The 24,559-nt window shown below is 42.7% G+C and overlaps 2 protein-coding genes across 2 annotated transcripts; one reads left to right on the forward strand and one right to left on the reverse strand.

Moving 5' to 3' along the window:
- Positions 1-2,943: 2,943 nt before the first annotated feature.
- PSMB1 (proteasome 20S subunit beta 1) lies at positions 2,944-9,709 on the reverse strand. The gene is made up of 6 exons (XM_039707578.1): positions 9,547-9,709; positions 8,233-8,340; positions 6,785-6,866; positions 6,211-6,340; positions 4,559-4,665; positions 2,944-3,211 (listed from the first exon to the last, which is right to left on the reverse strand). The coding sequence occupies exons 1-6, from the start codon at positions 9,648-9,650 to the stop codon at positions 3,026-3,028; spliced, it is 717 nt and encodes a 238-aa protein (XP_039563512.1). The 5' UTR covers positions 9,651-9,709; the 3' UTR covers positions 2,944-3,025.
- Positions 9,710-12,286: 2,577 nt separating this feature from the next.
- On the forward strand, positions 12,287-20,255 carry LOC120501357 (TATA-box binding protein). Its single transcript, XM_039707524.1, has 7 exons — positions 12,287-12,525; positions 13,168-13,499; positions 14,559-14,646; positions 16,553-16,644; positions 17,815-17,982; positions 18,277-18,371; positions 19,554-20,255. Exons 1-7 carry the CDS (start codon positions 12,472-12,474, stop codon positions 19,631-19,633), a joined length of 909 nt encoding a protein of 302 aa, XP_039563458.1. The 5' UTR covers positions 12,287-12,471; the 3' UTR covers positions 19,634-20,255.
- The last annotated feature ends 4,304 nt before the right edge of the window (positions 20,256-24,559 follow it).

A 24,559-nucleotide genomic window follows, 5' to 3' on the forward strand; every position in this document is an offset into this window, starting at 1 on the left:
GCCCTGTGAGAGCAAGCAGCCATTGCCACCTTAGGGCGTTCCTTAGTACTGCTGCAGGTGAAGTGGAGCTGCCGGCTCCTGCTCTTGTACACCCTTAGAGCTGACAGTGCTCATAGCAAGGTAATTCCAATCCTGCAGCGCACCCCTCTCTCGAAAAGTACATACATTTAAAATGAAGAAAAGGTTTCAAGATTAACATTTTTGTTCTCTTTCCTTTCTCTTACATGAAATTGTATTAAAGATGTCTAATCCCTGTCCAAGTAAATTTGCCAAACCCAGCCCTTTGCTTCTAGCACCTTTAAGTGGCATTGTTAAAATTGTTTTGCCTAGCTGCACCTCTGTAGCCTGCCTAGACAGTTCTGTAACCAAGTAAGGCTCAAAATGCTTCATAAACTGTTAATTTACACTGTAGACACAGTGCTAGATGAATACTAAGCTGATTTACACATGGGAAGTACAGGCACAGAACTAAGGAGAGCTGCAGACAGCTGGGGCCTTCCCACCTTTCATCCTGAGGTGATGACAATCTTCGCAAACCAAGCTAGGGAATGTGGTGGATTTAGAAAAAATAAAATGCCTTTCACCCACAATATACATCTGATTTGGGGTGTTTTAATACTAAAAAGCAAGTAACTTCTAGCTGAACAGCCTAGAATACTTTTGTACTCACACATCTCCTGTCACTCCTGCAACTCCTCACTCAGAGCACAAGCAGTGATGGCATCAGGACAGGGCATAACTGGAAAGTTAAAAACATGGGAAACAAGCCTCCCCATCTCACTGGTTCCAAACCCATCCACAAAGGGAGTGAACATGGTGCTACATTCTTTGGTAAAAGAAACATGGTGTTTTCAGTCCAATGGGCCTGTGAAAAAACTTCCTTTCCTGCTGGTTCTTCAGCTAGATGTACTCTGCAGGGAAACCTGAAAAGGAGACAAAATGGTCATCTCACAACTGTGCGAGTGCACAAACAGGATGGCACAGAGTCGAAGGTACTTGCTTTCATACCTCTTCTGAGACTGCAAATGACATCTGAAAATTCTAATTACCTTGTGTTTCTCCGGAAAGAACTTACAGAGGCAAGCCTAAAACAAACTAAAGCATCAAACATCAAAGTGAAGACAGTAATTCCTAAAATCTGTCAACATGCATTTATTTTGGATGTAAAATCTACCCTTAAATATAAGAGCAGCCAAATTTATCAAAACTTTGGAGTTAAATCACTGCAACTCTCCTATATGTCTGGCAGCCTGCAAGAACATTGAATTAGTTCATATAGAAATGAGATAGTTCCCCTTGTTTGTTGCTCTTCACTGTTTAGACCTTATATACTGCAAACAGACCTGTCCAAAAGGCAGGCATATGAATTTGTTACCCTCTCCTGCTTTTCTTTGCAACTGAAATGCTATTTAGTCTCAGTAGATTTCAACAACTTTGCGTAAAACACCAACAGCCTGTTGTGAAATGCTTGAGCAATTCGACATAAATCTGGTATCAAAGACAGGTGAGTTTAAGGTACTTTAACTTAATTTTACAGATGTAACAGAGCAGGTATTTAATTCGGTATTGCTGATTTGTATTTTAAATAGGCACAGGCTTTCTGTTCTTAGAATTATTGCATTGTGTGCCATTTGCTCAGTACAGACAGCATACAGCTACACTCATACAATCAGCCTTGTCCAGCTGACTTTTGAAAATGTTAAACATCCCCTTAAGACACCTGAACATGCCTGGAAGTTCTGACTTTCATGCCCAAGTGACTTCAGCCACAGCGTTATTCAGAGTGAGATGCTGTGTGCCTTTCTTACAGCCACCTACCCAGCAAGGAACTCTTCCCTCCTTACCCGGCCCAACACTGGCACCCAGTGGTCAAGTGCCTTCACAAACACCTCGGGAGAGTTGGTGGATTTCCTGAAGTTTAAAAGCAGTGGTTGTTCAATTACTGATGTTCAAAATACTACACACTATCTAAACTGTCTACAAAGCCTATCATCTCTGGTCAAGCCCAGCCAGAGCTAGGAATAAAGCACTGCACCCAAAACGCTGCACGGGAATCAGCCAGTCACATCCAAACAAGAGATAATGTTACCTTAGGGTCAAGCATGTGAGCAAATTGTTCTTTTAAGGAACTGGTGTGCCACCTGAAGTAACAAGATATTTTATATGTCCTTTTTGAAAGAGCTACAGACTGTGAAAGGACTCTTGGACAAGAGAAAACTATCTTACCCTTGATGATGCAGCGCTGTTTTTCTAAAGGTCCCAATACTGAAGCCAATTTCCAGGACTGCGATACAGCACATCAAACTACACTTGATGCAATTTCCCAAGAATCAAAGGCAGTAGGCCTAACGAAGGACACAGGCATTAAAAGGCACTCAGGAATCTCCACTCTAAGTTATTTTCCATCAGTAGCCACAAGGGGACAATGCTTCAGATTCTGGGCATTAACCAAACAGAAACCTGCAGAGGTGAGCCCAGATGCAGAGTCCAGGACTAAACTCTGAAATATTCCATTTAACATTCTTCCCTCTAACACAGTGATATGGGTTTCAGATGACCCATAAGGCCTTTGCAAATAAGTACACAAAGTCAAATGTCAAGACAGCACATTAGAGAAATAAAGGAGAAGACAGGAAAAGCAAGCTATGAAGTGCAGAGAAGGCAGCATGAACAGAGCAAATGCTTTACTCACTAAATCAAGACTGAACTGAAAGAATTATCAGAATAGTCTCTGAGCTTAAATTTTCATACTCCCCCATAGTTCAGCATAAGGGATTGTGAGAAGGGGATTAAACTTCCTTTAGAATTAGCTTGATTGATAGATTAAGATGAGATGAAGGAAACTGACTTGTAACTTCAAGCTGCTTCCTCACCATGAACTGCTCTGGTTCCTAAAACACACAACTTCTAACAAAGACAGAAAATACTCAGCACCACAGTAGCTGAACTGTTTGAAAAAAAATTTAATTGGACAAATGTCTTCATGACACAGGTAAATTGTACATCACAGATAACATGAACTGAATTAGTCTTTTCGTAACTGAACAGTTTCCTCTTTAATTCCATCTTTTGTGACAATGCAAATCTTCAGTGCATCCCCAGTGTACACATCTCTCTCAGCAGCAGAAATGAAGACATCCTTTACCAGCTGCAAAGCCTTTTCCAGGGTCAGAGGTACATGCTCCACATTTTGCATGTTCTTGAAGCCAATCTAAAAGAGATGAAAATGTATTTTATCCATCTATGAAAATTGTTTCAGTCTCTGTACTAGAATAAACAGATTTAGATTAATTAAAAAGAAGAAAGGGCCCATCGATCTTAAAAACCCCAAAGCTGAAAAAGTATTCCTTCACACAGTTTACAGTTGAGACCGTTGCCAATACCAATACTCTTAGAAAATTACCTAGAAGCAGATTCAATACACAGCCAGCATAGCTCCTCCTGCTCATTCAGCATGTACAAGATCACAATGAACATTTGGATCTGATCTAATTATTCATAAATTCTCACAAGTTTGGCAGTACCAGAACTGCACAAGTCTTTTTTCCTCTGGTCACTTGTAGTTAGGAACATTTCTTAAAAACAAATATTCCCTGAGATACCTAGACTTCAAAACTAAGTCTGTATTGGAGCTTATCTGGTCCTTCCAAACAGCGTTAAGTTAGCTTATAAATATAAGTGTCAACTTAAGCATCAGAACAGATACAGGAGAAGAGTCCCATGTTTTGCCTGAAACCCATAAGCAATAAAAAATTACTTATGACAACTTCATTTTGCAGAATATATTTCCTTCAGTTAATAAAGTTAAACAAAAGGAAACATTCTATTCCTTTCTCATCTGGTAAGAGTCAAGAACATTTACTACTTTTCTAAGCACAAAAGTTGTGTTGGCATCAGGTTCAAGTGACTAAATACCAACACTAATGTAAAAAAATTAAAATGAGTAAAACATGCTTTGGTATTTGTCCCATTTAATTATTAACAGCTTCAACTAAATATGAAAATATTCTTCAAGTATTTCAGGCAGATTTAGCTGAATAAGTTTCCAGCAGTTTATGTAAAAACACTCTTACTAAAATATGGTATATGAGTTGTACAAAACTGAAGACTTAAACAAGGATATGTTAAATTGTAAAATGTATGAATCAATTCTATCTTCTTAATGTGGAATTATTTCATACTAAGTAACAAGCATATTTATGTTATCAGAAAAAACTCCCGAAAAAACTCCCAAAACCCCTCCAAACACCTTCTAGGACAAACATAACTCCCAATTAAACATTTCTGTCTTTTAAACAGGCATTGCAAATACAAATAATGCATTAAAAAGCTGAACAGACCCCAAAGCAAAACTTTGATTTCTCCTGAGAAAGTAAAGCCACATAATTTATAAATGTGTGGATTACCAGGTCCTACCTGGGTAATATATTAATATATTTAAAACTTCTCTCAGAAGTAATATTCTCCAGAAATAAAGCTACATTAATTTGAATGTCACAAATTTTTACTGAGATAAAGAAAAAAACAAACCAAAACAAAAGCCAACAAGCTATTTTACCTGATTATCCAGCAAAGGCTGCAACATTGCACTTGCTGATCCACCTGCTTTGAAAGTATCTCTCTCATAGGAGCCCACTGGATCAAAGCTATAAACTGCTCCCTTCCCTGAAAAAAAAAAAAAAGTTAGAATGTAATTCATAAAGCTGCCCAATACTGACAAGCATCTTCAACAAAACCAGCTCTCTGGATAAGCAACATCTGGGACAGTGCAGATCCCAGTAAACCTTTACCAAACAACAGAATATGTTCAGATGATGCTTTTTACAGAAGACTCACTATGGCTGCAGCCTGGTACAATATCCAAAGTTATTTTCTTTATTTAAGCCACAACCATGCTTCAACAGATATTTCCTACACTACTTACCACAGAAAAAGTGCTGATGCAGAGTAATCAAAGCAGAAAAATGAGCTAGAGTGTAGTGCTGCACAAAGAGCCCCAGGGGTTCCACAGCTAACACAAACAAGCAGCTCAGACATCGATCCTGAATGTTTCTTGAATTACCTCCAGAAAGCAGGCCTGGATGTCTCTGCATTGAACTCCCAGAACCAGGGATGATGCTCTGGTCTCTTGCACACTTCCCTCTGCAGCCAGACCAGGTAGTGCAAAGTTTACTGGCTCGCACCAACATCAGAGGTACAGACACACTGCAGCTCTGAAGCATCAGGGCTTGATAAGGACATGCCAGTCAGAATGCAGCAGCTGGCCAAGCCCAGCCTTTCTGTTCAGACAGGCTGCACCCAATTCAATGAACTGGCCAGCACCCTTGGCAGCAGAGCACAGGAGCGGAACAGCCCTGAGAAAGCCAGCCAAATTAACAATCAATCTTGCTGGACCCTAATTTAGTCCATGCAAGCAAACCTGCACACTGATTCTTATCAGCTGCTACAGCACCCTTATAATCCGAGATTTACCATTACACAAGGCAGACTAATCCCCTGCCAGATCCCAGAAATCATAGACAGTCTTAGCAAGACTGGGAAAGCAGTACAAGTTACTGGTAAAAACAAACTGCAGGGAATGGCTAAAATTATCCAAACAAGACCACCTCTGAGCTCCTTCTCAAAGCCAGACAACACAGTATTTCAGCTACTCAACCAAATCACAGCAACCCAGTAAGTTCTGGAAGGGCTGTACATTAAACTACAGCTTCTGTGTAGAAGTCATGATTTTCATTAGAAGTTAGTTAACATTTTGAAATAACTTTGCAGAAATCTGTCTCTGGAGTAAGTCTTCATATCACATAGTCTTTACCACACTCACAGGTATGAGTGAAACATATACAATTTTACTGGTGACATCTACTTTAAAGGTGCAATTTAAAAATCCACCAAAACAGTTGTAAGATTCTCCAGTCTAAAGTATGAATTATTTCACTTAGGAGATTTTATTTGTAATCAAATAATTATAACATAGCTTTTAGACTTTCAGACCTTCAGAAATGAAAAATCAAGTGAATACCAAAAACTGGGAAACAAGCCAGATACAAATATGTATTCAATCTGTGTAAGTACCATAATGCCTAAAGGCAGGTGTTAGGAATAGCAACACAAAACTTTGTTATTCAATCAGTACTCCTGAGATGTAAAGGAATAACTATCCACTCAGAGAAATGCAGCCTCTCTTTTTTCTTTTTCTGTTTGAAGTCTTACCTTGTTCATCAAGTCCACCAATTATATTGTAAACGTAGTAGGGAAAGAAACGTCGAGAGTACAGGATGGTAGACAGCATCGCTGCAATAGCCCCTGTAGTCATGGTCTTGTTGTTGGAATGCTTGTACATCTGCAAGTGGTAGAGCACATCCAAGAAGGAAGTCAAACACTAAAGCTCACATTCAACCAGAATTACATTTTCTGTAACCTCACTACAGAAGAATCTGATGCTAAGCAAAATTATTAACCAGCACAATTACTGAAAACACACTGGTCTAAAAGGTAAAACCTCTTTACAAGCCAAAGATTAACACATCTTCAAATTTTTGTAATTAATACATGTTGCCTCATTTACAATATCCTTTCCAGCTCGTCCAGTCTATAAATTTATGGTGCCACATTTAATAAGAACACAGCACCAATTTTCCCTGCCAGATCTTTCACTAGCAACACAGTTATAATACAAACACTTGGAAAAAAACAGCAGAAGTTATAATTAAAACGTATCATATTATTGGTCTCAATTATAATATTAAGAATCTAAGTTTCTAAATACAGTAAGATTCGTAGTTACCTTTAATCTGGCTTCAATAATTTTAGTAAGGGTAAGGCAGTCTCCATGGAAACCAGTGCATCCAATGACAGTTTGTTCTGTTCTGAAAAATGTAACATTTTGTTACAATTTTAGACTTAGCATCAACTACAGCAATTTCTTACACAGTAGGTTATTATGAAAACACCAAACGTATTTTCAGTTTTTCTAGTGCTGTCAAAAACAGTTGTCTAAAACGTAGTAACAGATCTGTGGTGTACAAAAGGCACCTGCAACCTACATCTCCAAGAGGACTCAATAATTAAACGCAGGACCATGCAGATGTCTTTCTTCAACCCACCTCCTTCTTCAGCTGTCAGTAAGAGTGACAAAAATAAATTCTCCCTTTCTTCATGCACCCCAAATCCAGCTGTAGCAATTCAGTCTTACTAGAAGATCTGTTATAAGCTTGTACAATGGTTATGTGACATTTATGGTTTTGGTGGCTTTTGTCAGCACAAACAGAAGTTATTTGGCTGCAGATGCACTACAGAAGCTTAGCTCTCTGCTCAGTTTTGAAATGTTTTATGAACACTAACCACGAGAACACACACTTGAAATTTTAATTCCAGGAAACAGAAAAGAGTATAGAAACATTAATACACACTAAACAACCCAAAGCAGTCATTCAGAAAACATCTTAAAATCTTCTCTCAGCCCTCCACTAGACTTACACAAAGCCACTGTGTACAATTATGTATACTGCACCAGACTAATCTCCATCTGGACAGTAGCAGAGAGTCAAACACAGAGCAGTAACAAGTTAGCCAAGAGAAACCAAGTTATTTTGATTTCATGTCATCAATTTAGAAAAAGAAACAATAACCCAGACAAAAAAAAAAAGTTTACATAGTTGATGACAGCCTACAAGGCAAGCACTTGCTGCAGTAAAATGAACAGAAATAACATGTAGCTGTAAACCAAGGAGACGCTACCCAGCTGAGTCAAACTAAGTGTAAAATGAGCAAAGAAAGTTCAATTATGGAACTAATGATAGGTTTGCCTCCCCTAAAACAAACACCTCTCTAAAGTGCCAGGTAATGAACTAGAGAGATCAGTACAACTGGCAGCAGTGGACACACTTGCAGACCATCACCAGATGCAGAATGAGTTATCATAGGGATAAGTTTTGCTACAGTCAAGTTAAAAATTCTTCTGATTATCCAGCCAAAAAACTCCACATTAAGGTTTGTATCATGCTAAAAATGTTCTGCTCTCACTTGACTTCAAGAGCACGAAACAAGAAATCTGGCTACATTTACAACATCACATCACATCTTGCATTATAGCAAAGGTCACCACAACTCCAAAATCTACTTTGTTACTGTGCTTCTTCTTCTAAGAATTCTGCTTAAAGCAGGAGGCAGGTGACATGGTCAGCAATACAAAAGATTTTTCATCTTTTTCAATCCTTGCAGATCTGGACTTACAGCTTGTAGCATTTTGGACTGTCCCGGGAGTGAATTGAATAGCCTTCACTCAGACGTGTGTCAGAGGCAACGATGCAAAAGTCTTCTCCAGCAATCGCCAGCACAGTCCTTAAAAAAAGAGTATTGATAAATCACGACCTGCAGCACAAGCATCTTCTTAGGCAACACAGAAACAAACTAGATAGTAATTCTACACCAAGACGCAAGTTTTGTAAAGTATCTTATATTCCTTGCTATGTTTCCCACTATGCATATCCCTACTCAACACCAAAGGAAGAAGACTCTAGCCAGACTGAAGAAAATACATGTGGCCCTCTACTCTGATTTAAACTGTATGGAAACTTGGTAAAACAGAGACTCTCCATCAGGCAAGAACCAGACCCAATGGATGAGGTATTTTATACGCCTGATAATAACTCATCCTCCTAAAACAAACAAAGTATTGAGCAACAGTATCACTACACTTAAATAAACGTCAGTTTTAAAATTTGGTGTTATTACTTCCTAACAACTAGTTTTGTGATCACCACAGGTGTATTACCATTAAGTAACAAAGAGATGCCCTTTAAAAAGCAGTAGTCATCCTAAGGAAAAAAAAAAAACCTACCTGGCCAGATCATACCATCAACTCAGGTGTGTAAAACATCACCTGCCTTTAACAACTACAGCAAGGCAGCATTCAACCCGGTAACACATTTATTAGCAACATGGTAAAAAGCAAAGGCCATAAACTAAAACACAGGAAGTTCATCCCCAACATGAGGAAGAACTTAACGTTGAGGGTGGCAGAGCACTGGAACAGGCTGCCCAGGGAAGTCTCCCTCTCTGAAGACATTGAAAACCCACCTGGACACGTTCTGGACTCACCTGCTTGTGGTGACCCTGCATTAGCCTTAGAGCAGGGGGCTTGGACTGGATTATCTCCTAGCCAAGCCAGCCCTAACAACTCTGTCATTCTGTAACAGGACCATTACTTGGGTTTCCTAAGCCACTATAAAGAAACTACCCCGCGGGGAACAAAAGATGCGTACTTTTAGATCAGTCAAAGTTCAGGGAGCCCGAGTGTTCCAAAAGCCACACGGACAGGCAAGAACACCCTGAAAGGCTGCAAGGCCTCAAGGCAAGCCCAAGCCCATCTCCTCCTTGTGCTGCCTTGTGCTCTCTCCCTACAAAGAGGAGACCGTGAGGGGATATAAACCCGAGGAGAAGCAGGAATAAGGCGAGGCAGCCCCAGCCCCGGCGCCGCTTTCCCCTGGGCCCCATACACCGGGCCGAGGGTGCCCCGTCCCGCCCGCTGCCTGCCGGGCCGCTCACCCTCCGTTGAAGGTGTACGGCGAGAAGCGGTAGTGCTGCACGGGCGCCTCCAGCCCGCAGCCCGCCTCGGGCCGGGAGGGCCCGCATCCCGCGGTGGACAGCATCGCGGCCTCCCGATCGCTGCTGTCTCACGGCGAAATGGCGGCACCGGAGGCGGAAGCGGAGCCGCTCTGGAGGGCGGCACCGCCGTCTCTTGGCTGCTCTGCTGGGCGGCGAGCGCCGGGGCCTGGCCGGAGGGCGGCAGAGCCGCTGCGGCGCGAACCCGCCCCGGCCCGCCTGCGGCAAGGTGTGTGCCTGGGCCCCGGGCAGCGCTTGGGCGGGAGCCGGTGCCGGCGCCGCCCTGTCGCCGGCGTGCCCGCTCGTGGTGAGGCCATAACACACCGCTCGCCTTTGGGCGGGTGGGCAGCAGCGCGGCTCCTCTTCTGTGGGGGAGAGCGCCTTTGGAACCGCCGCGAAGAGCAAGAGTCGGGAATCATAGAATCATCGGGTGGTTGGTGTGGGAAGGGACCTTAAAGATCATCTAGTGCTGTCACGGGCAGGGACACCTTTTACTAGACCAAACCACTCAGAGCTCCGTCCTGCATTGAAAACTTCCAGGGATGGGGCACCCACAATTTCCCAGGGCAACCTGTGCCAGTACTGCACCATCCTCACAACAAAAACTTCCTCCTAATATCTAATCTAAACCATCTCTCTTTCAGTTTGAGGCCATACCCCCTTGTCCTGTCACTACACACTCTTGTGAAAAGTCCCTCTCCACCTTTCTAGTAGGTCACCCTCAAGCCTTCTCTTATCCAGGCTGAATAATGAAAATTATCTCAGCCTTTCCTTGTGCTTCATCCCTCTAAGCATCTTGGTGGCCCTCCTCTGCACTTGCTCCAACAGGTCCAGGTCTTCCTTGAGCTGGACACAGTACTCCAGACAGGGTATCACCAGGTCCTGAGGTGGGCCATGGGGTGTGGTGCCAGGCCCCATGGCACAAGTGGAAGCAAGTAGGAAGGGCTGGGATAGAAGCTCGAAGAGGTACTAGGGGAGTAGAGGGTGGGGACAGTGAGATGCAGGGGACACATGGTGGCTCCTGAGGAGAAGTGTGTTGCCCTGCTTGAGAAGCACAGCTGTGGTGGCTGCAGTCTCCATGCAGACACAGTGGTGAGATCTGCAGTTGGCAGCACGGAACTCTGTACAGCTGCAGTGTGAGGAACCACCAGGCCTTCCAGCTTCTGTGAGGGCCTGGCGCACTGCCAGGCACCCCCACAGATTCACAGGATCTGGAAGGGACTACAGGGGGTCATTTGGGGCAAGCGTTCTGCTCAAGCAGGGTCATCCCAGAGCACCTGGCACAGGGTTGTGTCCAGATGGTTCCTGAACATCTCCAGTGAGAGAGACTCTGTAACCTCTCAGGACAATCTGCTCCAGTGCTTGGCGGGCAGCGGCGGGACCCTGCGAGAGCGGGCGGGGGCCGGTGTGGGGTGGGAGGTGAGGAGGTGAGGGCTGCGGGCCGAGCGCTGCTGGGTGGCGAGCCCGAAAGGGGCCTCGGGGGTGGGCCGGGGCCTCCTCCGGGCTGTCTCCGGCTTCTGGACTCTGTTCCCTCGACCGAAACGTCGCCTGACGTTTGTAGCGGAGATCCGAGCAAGCCGCGTTGAGTGGGTAGAGGAGGGACCTCTGAGTAGACGGTGCCCTGGGTGCATACCCGGTTTTGGCATGCCGGGTATCCAGCCTTCTTACTAAATAGCTGGCCGGTTGAGGAGTTGACTTTGTTTCTTCCAGGATAATGGTTAGGCCTTTAATGCACCCACGTTGTAAAACGTGGGTGCTCTGCTTGATACCTTTGGTGAAGGTAAAGATGCCAATATCTTATGGTCATGGCTGGAAAAAAGCAGGCCTTTCTAGCTGCAGTGTAAATATTATTGTAGTTCTGAGCTCTCACATCTTAAAAAAAAGAGAGGCTGAATAGGCTGTCTTCAGATTTTGAGGTGGCCTACCTCTGGCCTAATAATGACCTTGAGTATTTCTTAGCAATCATAAAGAAACTTACAAATTAATGGGATAGTATTTTATATCATTGGTACCATAACATTTAAATTCTCTACTTCTGTTGTTTATTTCCATATCACAGCAACAGAAGTATAGTTAAAAAATGAAAGAAAATCATTGTATGCTTCACTTGTGTACTTGAAATTTGTCTTCACATATTTCTTTTTTCTCATGAAATGCATGTCATTACAGTTTGAAATCTGTTAGTGCTTTATTTTATGTAATTGGATGGAAGAGGTTTTCCTACTTGTGATTTGAGCTGCGATGCTTTTCTCATAGAAGAAAAAAAGTAATTTTTGAAAGCCCAAGCCTTAAAATGGCCAGGAAGAGACTTAAGAGCAATGTCAATTAGTAGCCAAGGGAATTAAATTCTGAAAAAATCAGTGCTTTTGCAGCTAAAGTGAAGCTTGGAGTAGAATGAGCATCAACAGCTTGAGCTGTTAGTGCAGGAGGGTTTGGTTAGACAGAGGCCTGTCCATGTAAGTCAGCTGACCTGCCAGGGACTTCAGCAGAATCATACTGCAAAGTTTCTATGGAGTGTGCCTGAAAAAGGTTATTTTTATGGATTGTGCATGCATGTGTGTGTATGCGTGAATGATCTTATATGTATTTGTACGTGGGTGTCTGTTATCTGAGTCAGCAGCTGATAGGTTTGCTTTTGGGTTTGTGTTTAGATATTATTCTCAAGATATTACTTTTTTCTTTTCAGGCTTTGGTTAGTGTTGTAGACTCATATTTTTCTGAAGCTGATGTTCTCCTAACACTTTCAGCTTGGCTTAAAAGCTACTTCACTGTAATGTTTTAAATGGTTAAAAAACCTCTAGGATTTGAAGTTTATTTAAATTAATTGAAGGAAGTACTTCTGGCCTCACCAAAGAAATAACTGGAATCATGGATCAGAACAACAGTTTGCCACCCTACGCTCAAGGCTTAGCCTCCCCTCAGGTAAAAACAAATTATTTAAAATGTAACTATGATCTGAATTTCCTTTATGAAAGTGCTTTCTCTTTCTTGCATCTAGCTTCACATTTCTTTGGGTGCAGACCTGAAAAATTCTGCTAGGTATCGAATAATACTAGTATGAAGCAGAATTTTGTAACCATTGACGTCTATATTCAGAAATAAAAGAAACACATGGTTTCTTATACATGGAATATATGTGGGATTTCTTAATGGGGTTCCTCGTAAGTTGAAACATGAGTTACAAGTTGGAAAGATTAATTTAATTTTGTAGTTGCTCCTTAAACTATGTACGTAATAGATTGTTGCTGGGCTATGAATGCAGTGGGTACAGTGAGCACGGTTGGTGTTCAGACAATTTCAAGTTAAATTGTGGGTCAAATTTGAGACATGCTTGCAGGTAGAGTGAGAAGCGTGTCATGTTCCCTAGATTCCTTTGGGTAGTACTTTATTCTATAGAACATCTGCATTTCTGATTTTAATGATTTACTGCTAGATGCTTTAGGTTTGATATGATCAACTCAGCTAACATAGATTTATTTTTGACTCCTCCTGAAAACTTTATCTCTTAAAATCAAAATGGAGTCATCATGATCTGTGGTTTTCATGTCATGTTTTCTTCTGTAGGGTGCAATGACCCCAGGAATCCCAATTTTCAGCCCAATGATGCCGTATGGCACAGGACTGACACCGCAGCCTGTCCAGAGCACCAACAGTCTGTCCATATTGGAGGAACAGCAGCGGCAGCAGCAGCAGCAGCAAGCAGCACAGCAGTCCACGTCACAGCAAGCGACACAGGGAACATCTGGTCAAACCCCCCAGCTCTTCCATTCACAGACTCTTACCACAGCCCCTTTACCTGGAACCACACCTCTGTACTCCTCTCCAATGACTCCGATGACTCCAATAACTCCTGCAACACCGGCCTCAGAGAGCTCTGGCATAGTGCCACAACTACAGTGAGTGCCCCATGCGTTGGTGCATCGTGTCCTTTCTCAGATAGCTCTTTAAAGACTTAGGACCAAAGTCACATCAGGAATTAGGTACTGCATTTTGGTGGGAAGGGAGGTCCCGAGAATTTATGAGTCTGCTGTAGCAATATGAGTGATTTTTACTTTTATTTTTAGCTTAGCTTCATTACTAAACCACTTAGTAATATAAACAGTTTCTTAGTGATTTGTCAACAGTACATCTTTGGAGCATACTAATGGAGGGTTATATATGTGTTCATTTAACACCATCATAATTTTTAACTCCTTGCACTTTAGGAGTTCAAGATGTTTCCTTTTCCAGAGCATGGCTAACACTGAATTTGTGAGAAGGTAAAAAAAACCTAGAACTAATTCTAAGTTCAGGTATGGAAGTATTTTCAGTGAACTTCAGTTTTAAAGAGACTACTTCAGAAATTTGTGGAAGGGACCACGAGAAATGGTTGATACCATGAATTGAAAGAGTAGTTTCTCGTATTTTTCTTTTTTTTTTTTTCCTCACTGAGGACCTTTATATTTCAGGGTTTTCCCAGAAAAGAAAAATTTTTATCTAGTAACTTTCAAAAACTTTCTGGAGACCTGCTGTCCCATCTCCTGGCAATGCATTTATCTCCTGGGTCATTCCCACTTAGTTTTGCACCCTGAAGGACATAGCAAGGAACATTTCAGATGGTACTATCTCATTTTCTCCTGTTTCCAGCAGCTTCCCTGATTGTGGTGAGAGCTCTCAGCATCAGTAATTTTTCCTGCCAAACTGAAATAGAGATTCTTCTCATGAGACACTTTTCATAATAGCTGACAGATAAGGAGGAATCAGCAACTGTGCCTTAGGAGCTTCTGTCCTATAAAAGCAGGTTCCTGAGAAAAAACACTGCTCAGTGCTCGTGTTAGTAGGAAAGATGCCATTCACACTCACTTGGAGAAACAAAATAATAAAAAAAATAAAATTGATTTGTCTTGGTTAAAAATGAGGAAGACACATGAATTCCTTATTGTTTTTTTTAATGTATTTCTCTGATCTGTCTTTAGGAATATTGTGTCCACGGTGAATCTTGGTTGCAAACTTGACCTAAAAACTATTGCACTTCGTGCCCGAAATGCTGAATATAATCCCAAGGTAAGAGAAATGTATTAAGAGTTCATCCTATAACAGATAAATTAAAGGTCCAGGTTGTGGCTGCAGGCTTCTGCAATAGACTGAAAAACCTACCTGCTATATATGCAGTTTTATACTGTAGTTAAAAGGGAAATCTTAATAAACTTAGGACATTCAAATTAGTAAAAATCATTTTTATGCGGAGGTAGCTGTGATGTGCACCAGGTTGTAAGTTGTTAGATTTAGAAAAACCCTAACCAACAGTGTAGTACACTGGCCAAGCTTTTTTGGTAGAGCTGGCCTCTGCTGCTGTTCATATGGACATATTTCAGTGCTCAGTGAGCTCTTTTTGCTTATTACTGTGAAATGTCTGATGATGAAATCTTGTTCCCTATCTCCCAACAAGGAGAAAGGAAAGAAGAGTTAAAATCCTGGACTCCTGCCAGAGCTGTGGTTTCCTCCACCTAGCTGCTCCTCTGGAATTCTTACAGTCACAGGGCATTCACTTATTTTTCATAGTCTCACTTCCCTCTGTTCTCTCATGTTCTCCTCCAGTACTTCTGCCATCTCATTGCTTCTGATGGCTAAGTTTGGTGGAACATTAAAATGGATCAAAACAAAATCAATTAAATTTATTTTTTTGCATACTGACTTTTAAGTTGCCTGCTGCTTCTTAGTAGTAGTGAGGTTCTAAATAAGTCACTTGGGAAATCTGAACAACAGCAAAGGAACTGGAGCATTAAATTAAGAAAATAATGTTGCTTCATGTTTCTTTTGGGTAGATCCTCTTGAAAATGTTATCTTTGCAACAACAGTAGCTGGACACTAATAAAAGCTTAGATGTTCCATAATTGAATTGGCTTGTCTTGGGAAGGCTTCAGTTTTCCTGGGGTGTGTGTGTTTTTCTTGTTTTAGCATTTAGTATTTTGCTGCAGTTGACCTGAACTCTGCTTTTAAAGGTTAAAGCACACATGCAGGCATGTATGATAAATGACTCTTACTGTGAGCTTATACCAGTGATGCTGTTACGTAATTGCGAGTAAGATATTAGCGCAGCAAAAATTTGAGCACGCCTTGGTAACTCCTAATGTAGGGGGTAGGTGGCTGTGTAAAACTTGTAGGCTAGAATAATCAATATGAAACACTGTTTTCCATGGCAGAGGGATAGAAGGGTTATGTAACACACTCCTGACATTTACTCAGTAGATTCATCTATCAAAGAAAGATGTTGCTTGGCTATATTATTTAAGTCATATTTTGACAAATGTGCTGTTGGGTAACCCACGCTACTGCCTTGGTTATGTTAGCAGAACAATTCATGGGACTGCAGGGTGAGCTGTTCCAAGTTAAATATAACAAACAGGAGGTTTTGTGTGTGTGTGTGTGTGTGCGCGCGCGCATGTGTGCCCACCTCAGTTTCCAGTATCTCTTGTTTCAAGGAATTTAAGAATATTTGGAAAGGCTTACTGAGAATAAAAACCTAGAGCTATCAGGCTGCTGTGTCCTACAGTGGTAGCTGAGGTGGCATCTGTTTACACAGGACTTTGATCTCCAGCTGTTCTGTTTGCTGGTATTGTAACACTCCATTTTTTTGGATAGTCTTCCATCCTCCTTATAAGAGATAAAATTCCAACACATATGGAGGAATTTTTTAAAATATATTTTTTAATTTGTTTCTATTGCTCTGATGCAAATGTTAGCATTATTTATATGTTGCATATATAGTAATGAGAGATGAACAGGAATGCAGTGGTAAATATCCTTCCTGTGTGGTTCAACCTCTCTGTGTGTGTGCTTGAAGGTACGTGATCTGTGTGTTTGACCTTAGTTCTCCTTGAACTGCAGTGTAACTAAAATGATGCAGATTTGGTTTTAATGTAATGATGACAGCAGTATATCACTAACAGTCTCAATGTTCACACTTCAGCGTTTTGCTGCTGTTATTATGAGAATAAGAGAACCACGTACTACTGCACTGATATTCAGCTCTGGAAAAATGGTGTGCACAGGAGCAAAAAGGTATGTTTAGGCATCACGAGCAAACTAACTTAGGCTGTCTTTTCTCGTGTGCCATGATGCTTGTTTATATAGACACAACAAAGTTGTACAGATACAACTAATCTTGCTTCACAGTTACCTCAGATTATACACATTTCTATAGAAAATGCCTGTTTATGATTGAAGAGACTTCCTAACTTATGGGGAAATGGTAGTTCTATTTCTGAAGTGCTGTCATTCAGTCTGATAAACTGGTTTGCAGTTATATATAACTTATTTTATTCATTTATTATATTCATTTTTTGGCCTTGCAGTTATCTGCTTTTTCTAATAATTAAAAGAATTCAGCAACTATGCATTGGAACTGCTTAAATTGTAAGGATGGTAAGAGAAGCATTTTACATTTGAATAGCTTCATTCATCACAGTACAAGAGCTCCAAATCTCTGGTTCCTGTAGTGTGATCTGTTCTTAACATGACCACTGAAGCACAAGAATTGAAAACTAAACATAAGCTTAACTCTAGTGGGCAGGAGAGAAATTCTGCTCCGAAGAAGTCTGCTAGGAATCCAGAAGGAATAAACTAATGAGCAGAGATTAATTAATAGATCTGTACAGGGAAACACTTTCTCTGCCTGGTGACACTTGAAATTCAAGTTGTCTTACTCTGCATCAGCAACAAACAGATTCTCAGCTGTTTACAATCCAATGAATTCTGCAACAGTGGGTAAGGCTGTGCAGTTGTATTAAACCCATGTTTGAATGCCTGGGCTGAATCAAGCAGAAGATATTGCCAGTTGACAGATATTTATAGAAATACAGTAATAGTAGTAGTAGTAGTAGTAGTTCAAGGTTGTTCTATGGTGAAAACTTATGTAACAATCTTAATGTCCCACTAGAGGGACTCTGGTCAATATTTTAAAAATGTAACATGTATGGATTTATAATTTACTGTTTTGTGTCTCATGAACAGTGAGTGCAACACTAATGGTGTCCGGGAGCCTATTACCAAAATTAGCATGAAAACCAGTCAGGGCTAGTTGGTAATTTTGGATGTAAAAGTTTTGCATGTGAACTCCCCTCTCCCTCCACACAGACTTTTTTTCCCAGTTAGGTATTTGTGGTTTGATGCTGTTTGCTTGAAGTAATACTTAACTGAGGCAGTAATATGGATATCCTTTTCTCACTTCAGTGAGGAGCAATCCAGACTGGCTGCAAGGAAGTATGCAAGAGTTGTTCAGAAACTGGGTTTTCCTGCAAAATTTTTGGATTTTAAAATTCAGAATATGGTGGGTAGCTGTGATGTAAAATTTCCCATCAGACTGGAAGGATTGGTACTCACACATCAGCAGTTCAGCAGGTACAAAAAGGCTTGTTTATGTTTCATTCTTGTTGCATGCTATCTTAGAAGGTGACATCTGTTTAGATTATTCCCATGCACCACAGGGAAACTTGCATCTTTGTTCCTATCTCTGCACTGCCTCAGGTGTAACTGAGGTTGCCCAATGTGAACCTGTCACAATGATGTTTCCTGCTACCATCCCCAGGTTTCAGGGAAGTCTACACCTTCTCTGCCCAGTCCTGAACTGGGCCCAGAAGATAGGATGGAACATGGGTCTGCAAGCACCTTTAAACACACTCTCTTCTCTTACAGCTATGAGCCGGAATTGTTTCCTGGTTTAATCTACAGAATGATTAAGCCAAGAATTGTTCTGCTTATTTTTGTTTCTGGAAAAGTGGTTTTAACTGGTAAGTGAAGACAGTATCTTATTCCAAGAGGTTAGATTCAGACTGTGTGACAGAGAACAGACAGGGATATGTAAGCTGCCAGGTACTTTTCCTTTAGAGATGACAGTACTGAGAAAGGAGAGTTAATAGAGTATTCCATGGATGGCGATGTTATGGAAACTTGCCTGTGCAGCCATCCAGCAGCCACTCTGGCAGTCAGAGCCACATCAACTGCAGCAGGACCAAAGCCTGCTTCCAGTGGGCAGATCCAGTGAAGCCAACAGGTGTCCTGCTTTACTCCCTACACACCCCACTCACACAGTCAGACCAGGTTTTCTTGAGAGCTCAGCACCATGCTTTTTTAGGCAAAGATTCAGCAGTTCAGGCCTCTTGCCTGGGTGTCCTTCACCCAGAGCTCAACCTGCAGCTCAGCACTGCCACTGCACACACAGCTACCTGCACAATGTTCCTTAACAGATGGGAATGCACAAAGCAACAGCACATTTGGCTAGATCAAAGGAAGAATCATCATGAACCCTAGTCAGGTATATGGGTGCCCAAAAAGCTGTAAGAATGCAGGTGATCTTTCTGGCAAAATCTGAAAGACTATTTCTGTGACTGAGCTAGCTTTTCTTTGGTAGCTTGGTTGCAGGCTGCTGCCATGCTCTATGATACAGCAGCCAAAGAAGGGGAGATAGTTGAGCTCTAGGACCTCCTCAGCCTCGGGTGCTCAGCCTACTCCCTCCATATTTTCTCATGCTGTGTCTTACTATGAAGAAAAAACCCACAAGACCCACCAACAAAAGAAGGATCATGTCCCTGCAGTGTGGGGAAATGCAGTTCTCTGCAGTGGTCTCCATTGCCAGACCTTCCTCCCCCTCATATTCACACTCTCAAAAAAAGCTCCACCAGTTAGGCCTTTCTGCACAAACATCCTACAGGGCTGTCTCCTGTGGAAATTACGTCTCTGAAAATTCCATTTGCAACATAGCATCATCACAGAGATGCTAGTGAAAGTTTTAGCAGCTGTCACATTAAACAGAGAAGGCTGGTAGTGTAAGCTCTCTATGAAATGTGTTAAAAAGGATTGTAAAAATGGAAATTTATGGATACACGTAGGTTTTATATAGAGTTGCATTCAAATACACATTATAAAAGCTAAAATTAAGTATTTGGTGAATTTAATCCCTTCTCTTTTTCCAGGTGCTAAAGTACGAGCAGAAATCTATGAAGCATTTGAAAACATCTATCCTATTTTAAAGGGATTCAGAAAGACAACGTAACAGTTTCTACACATTTCAGATAAATCAGGGGTATATTTCAAAAGATATTGTGTATGGCACAGCAGTAACAAGAAACGGACTTCCAGTGCAACTGCAACACCAGGACTTGGACTATTTCCCAGTTAGTGCCTACTTCCCTGATGCTCAAGGGGAACTGTTTTCTTGAATATGTCTACTGAGTTACTGTGAGTTGCTTTACTGGGCTGCTCCTGGAGCAGCCCCTCCAACTTTTATTTATATTCTAGCTTTTAAATAGTTTTAATGCCAGTTCTATTAATAGAAAATCTAAGCTGATTTAAAGACAAATGCAACAGTGTCACTCAGTGTATAAACCACTTTAATTGCCATGTATATATGTTTTAAGTTCCTTCCATAAGACCATGGTTTTTATAATTTTCAGAACTTTAGCTTTTAAATTTTTTTCAATTTTAAATTTCCTTGGTGCCAGACACATTCCCTCTTTCCAGTATTAAGCAAGATAGAATGAATTTATTAATTAAAATGGCTCACTGTACATATATATATAATATATACCTTTCTTCTCTTTCCTTCTTCAACTCCTCATGTACAATAAACCCTGTTTATACAACTATGGGAACTGTCTTAATAAATTTTAAAATTACCCAGCTGGTAGAATGAAATACATTGAATTACTTTTTTTTTTTTTATTTAATAGATTTTTTAATAGCAGATGCACTGCTATAAGTGACATGTTGTTTTGAGAGAATCTTAGCAGGGCTGCAGCTTGCATACCTGCAGTCACATCTTTGGCAGTGTCTACCTTGAATATTTCCAGTATGTTAAAGCAGAAGAGATGATTGCTTAAAGAAGCTTGTGTTTGAGTATGTGCTGCCTTATGTTCAACAGATGGGATTTAGGCAAGTCTTAAATAGTTGCACTTGACTGCAGCAATAGATCCCTGCTTAGCTTCTAGATTTTCTTTAAACTACTACCTTTGTATTTTACCAGCTGTGACAGCCTCACTATATTAGTGTTCCTGTAAAATGTCAAAGCCCTTCCAACTGGAGTCAGCATGTACATAATCTTCCTTCTGAACGATGCTTGAAGCCTAATAGGCTCAGAGCTAAAAATAACCTTTTTATTTCCTTCAGTAAATTTCCAGGAATAATAACCTCTCTATGACTTACACATTATTTCAAACAGCTTTTATCTGAAACTAATTCAGTTGTAAACAGTGATCTCATTACTAAGTTAGTGTTTCATTCCAGACAAAATTAAGTTTTGGCTGGCTTTGACACTGCTCCATTTGCAAATCCCGACTTGTCACCATGATATTTTATGGAAAATCCTCTGCTAGGATTTTCCCCTCCTGAGGAGCTGAGGACCTCAGGAAAGAAATGTAAACAGTAACTATCTGCTGCTGTGGAAGGCCACAGGTGCATCTGTCATTGGTCCATGTGGATTGTTTTCAATTGATGACCAATCACAGCCACCTGTGCCAAGGCTGGGAGCAGTCACAGGATTTTGTTATGCATTCATTCTATTCTAGTTCTTTCAAGGCTTCTGATCATTCTTTTCTCTCTGTTCTTTTAGTATAGTTTTAATGTAGTATTTTAGTATAATATATAAGATAATAAATCAGCCTTCTGAGAAAATGGAGTCGAGCCTCGTGTCTCCACACATGGGGCATCCTCAACAATTGGTGACCCCCGAGCGTGTGGCATTGATGGTCACCCCAGAAGTGACCACGGAGTCCAGCCTGGAGCTGAAGAACCAAGGCCCTGAAGATGGGCACAGTTCACAGCCGTGGCTGCAAACAGATGAACCTGTTGGAGTTTCCTGGACATGGTGTCCAGAGACCGCAGAGCAGCAGAGCTGCACAGCTGGATCCATAAGGACACTGTCTCAAGGTACTGTTAAGTTTTCCCTTCCTGAAACTTCTGCCTTTCGCAGAATGTGAATGGCAAGTTGGCAAAATGTACCTTTGAAAACTCAGGTTTGGTTTTCTGTGTCAGATGATAAAGTTATTAACCTCTGGTGCAGGTGGGGACGCAAGGACAGAATCAATATGTTGGAGAGACATTATTATGAGTTTTTCAGATGGGCAAAATTCCATGGATTTTTTACAGATTTGATATACTCCCTCGACTTAGATCTCTGGGATTTCATGGAGTCTGTGTGTGCGTGGTTGCCTGGCATTTTGGATTTCCGGAAATTTTTCCGGCGTTCCGAGCCCTCTTCCATGTTTTGAAGCGAAGGGAGGCTGTGGTGCAGCTCGTCGCTCCCTTCCCGCCAGGTGCGGGAGAGAGGAAGGAACCTGTTGAAGAGGACGAACTGCTGATTCCCAGCCCTCGGCTTCGCCCACGGCTGAGGAACAGTTTTCCTCTGCTCCCTCGGAGCATGCGCAGACGGAGCTGCCTTTCCCCCCCGTTCTTTCTCGGGGGGGGGGATGGGGGAGCCGGCCCCGCCGCTTTCCGGGCCCGCTCCGCCGCGGCATTCTCGGCTTCCCCCACTCCGGGAGGGCGCGGACCCGATCCCGCCCCGGCCGGCCCCGCGGGAGGCGCCGGTCCCCGCCGGTCCCCGCCTCTCGGAGCCGCTCCGCCGGCTCTGATGACTGCGCCTGCGCCGCGGCACCCGGAAGCGCTCCTCGCCGATGCCTCTGGGTTGCCAGGCAACGCAATCGCCAACAATGGTTCCCCGGCCGTGCCGCTGTCCCCGGGAGCTGCAGGAGCTGCCTCCGTGCCTTCTCCCTCTGCATCGCCGCCGGCGATGAATTGAATTCACAGCGGTGCAGGCGGCGCTGGCGCGGGCCAACCCCGCGCCGATACCGCCGCCCGCGCCGGTCCCGCCGCTCCCGGCCAACCCACGTGCAGTGCGAGAGCATGCCGAGACCGGCGCTGAGCCCACGGGACCGCCTCAAGAGCCGATCTCAGCACCCGCACCGCTCTCGTCGGCTCCCCCAGTGGTTCTGCCCCCTTCGGGGACGCCGTCCTTCGTGTCCGTGTCTGCATCAGACCCTGCGGACAGCCTGTCCCTCCGTGGGGGGCCATGGCCAGGCTGGCACGGCCCGGCTGGCTGTGTTCGAAATCAGTGTGGTTTCTGGGTCATTTCGCGTGTGGTCGGGGGCTTCTCTCTGGGGGTTGGGGTGCCTGCCTCCCCCCGAGCGCCCCAGCGGCGTGGGGGAGTTGGCTCCTGGAAAATCTGCCTCTGGTCCCCAGCCCGGAGGGGATGAGGGTGGTGCCGAGGGGCAGGAAGCGGGAGCAGTGGCGTTTGCCTTGCAGGAGCAAGAGACACAGTGCAAAGCAAGCATTGCTCGCTTGCTCTGGGGACAAGAACCCCCCAGATCCGAGATGAAAATTCCTGAGAAAGCTTCTTTTCCCAAGCTGCTGCTGTGCACCGGTGCTGCTGGGGGCAGGAAGCGTTTGGTCATTTCTGCTCTCAAGACACTGGCAGCATGGTCCTGCCAGGTTCTGAGCACGCAGAGCCCACCTCACAGGCTGGTTCTGGGCCGTTTGGCTCCTTTCCCTGGGCCTCCACCCTGTCCAGTGTTGGGTTTGGGAGCTTTGAGCTCCCTGCTGGGACCAGGGCCACCGTTCTGTGGGCCAGGTCTGGGTTCTCTGGTCCGACCACCAGGACCAGGGCCACCGAAAAGTCCTAGAGACCCGCTGCTGCTGCTGCATTTTTGGGAAAATAAAATAAAATAAAATAAAAATAAAAAAAGAAGAAGAGAAAGTGGAAAGAGCTAGCAGCTCAAAAGCATTGAAAAGTCAAGAATTAGCCTCAGCCCAAGTGGTTCAATGAAGGGCTGTGGCCAGGGCATTCCAGAATTTTTCTCAGAATTGTTTCATGACTCTCAATGGATTTTTTTGATTATTCTTGTTGATTTTCTTTAGCAGTTCTTTGTTTCAGAATTCTGCAAGCCTGTTTCAGGACCAAAAGGGATTTCCAGAGATGTCAAAGAGGAACATCTTCAGTCCATGAACTCTGTTCTGAAATTCAGCTGTTTGGACTTGAAACAATGAACATTCTTTGCATGAGTTTTTTGCATTTTCTTATGTTTTAAGATTGTTTTAGTGATATGATAGAATTTGATGTTCTACAGGTGAAGAATTTCCCTGACCATTCCACATCAGCAGTTGATTGAGGTTTTGATTGGCAACAGATAAACCTCAAGAAGTGTTTGTTCTCTCTTCTGCAAGGGCCCAGTAGAAGAGATTACAAACATTCTTTTTCTACTTAATTTAATAAATTTAAAAGGGTGACACGTCACCATGATATTTTATGGAAAATCCTCTGCTAGGATTATCCCCTTCTGAGAAGCTGAGTGCCTCAGTAAAGAAACAATAACTATCTGCTGCTGTGGAATGCAACAGGTGCATCTTCCATTGGTCCATGTGGATTGTTTTCAGTTGATGACCAATCACAGCGACCTGTGCTGAGGCTGTGAGCAGTCACAAGATTGTTATGCATTCTATTCTATTCTTGTTCTTATCATTCTTTTCTCTCTGTTCTTTCAGTATGGTTTTAATGTAGTATTTTAGTATAATATATAATACAATAAATCAGCCTTCTGAGAAAATGAAGTCGACCCTCGTGTCTCCACACATGGAGTCCTCAACACCAAGTGACATTAATCTTCAGTCTTCTCTCTACACCAGTGTCTCTCCAGGTGTTTTAATGACTGGATTCATGGCTCTTACCAGAAAGATGCTGTTTATTAATGCAGCTCTGCAGGATATACTCAAGCACTGTGTTGCCTTCAGTGCTAAGCCACTCTGCTGTGAGCTCATGAATGTTCCCGAGAGCTCGTGGCTGTAACTGTATGGCTGTCCATGCTTTTGCAGGACCTGAACTATTACCAACTTCTGTGCAAAACTCTTCAACTCTTCAGAAATCTTGAAGCCCTAAGAAATGCTAGGACAGTTTTTCAACAAAATCAGTCAAGCTGTACTACAGTGACTTAAG

The sequence above is a fragment of the Passer montanus genome, unplaced genomic scaffold (assembly GCF_014805655.1).
Source record: "Passer montanus isolate IOZ18808 unplaced genomic scaffold, ASM1480565v1 scaffold2, whole genome shotgun sequence".
NCBI classification, from domain to species: Eukaryota; Metazoa; Chordata; class Aves; order Passeriformes; family Passeridae; genus Passer; species Passer montanus.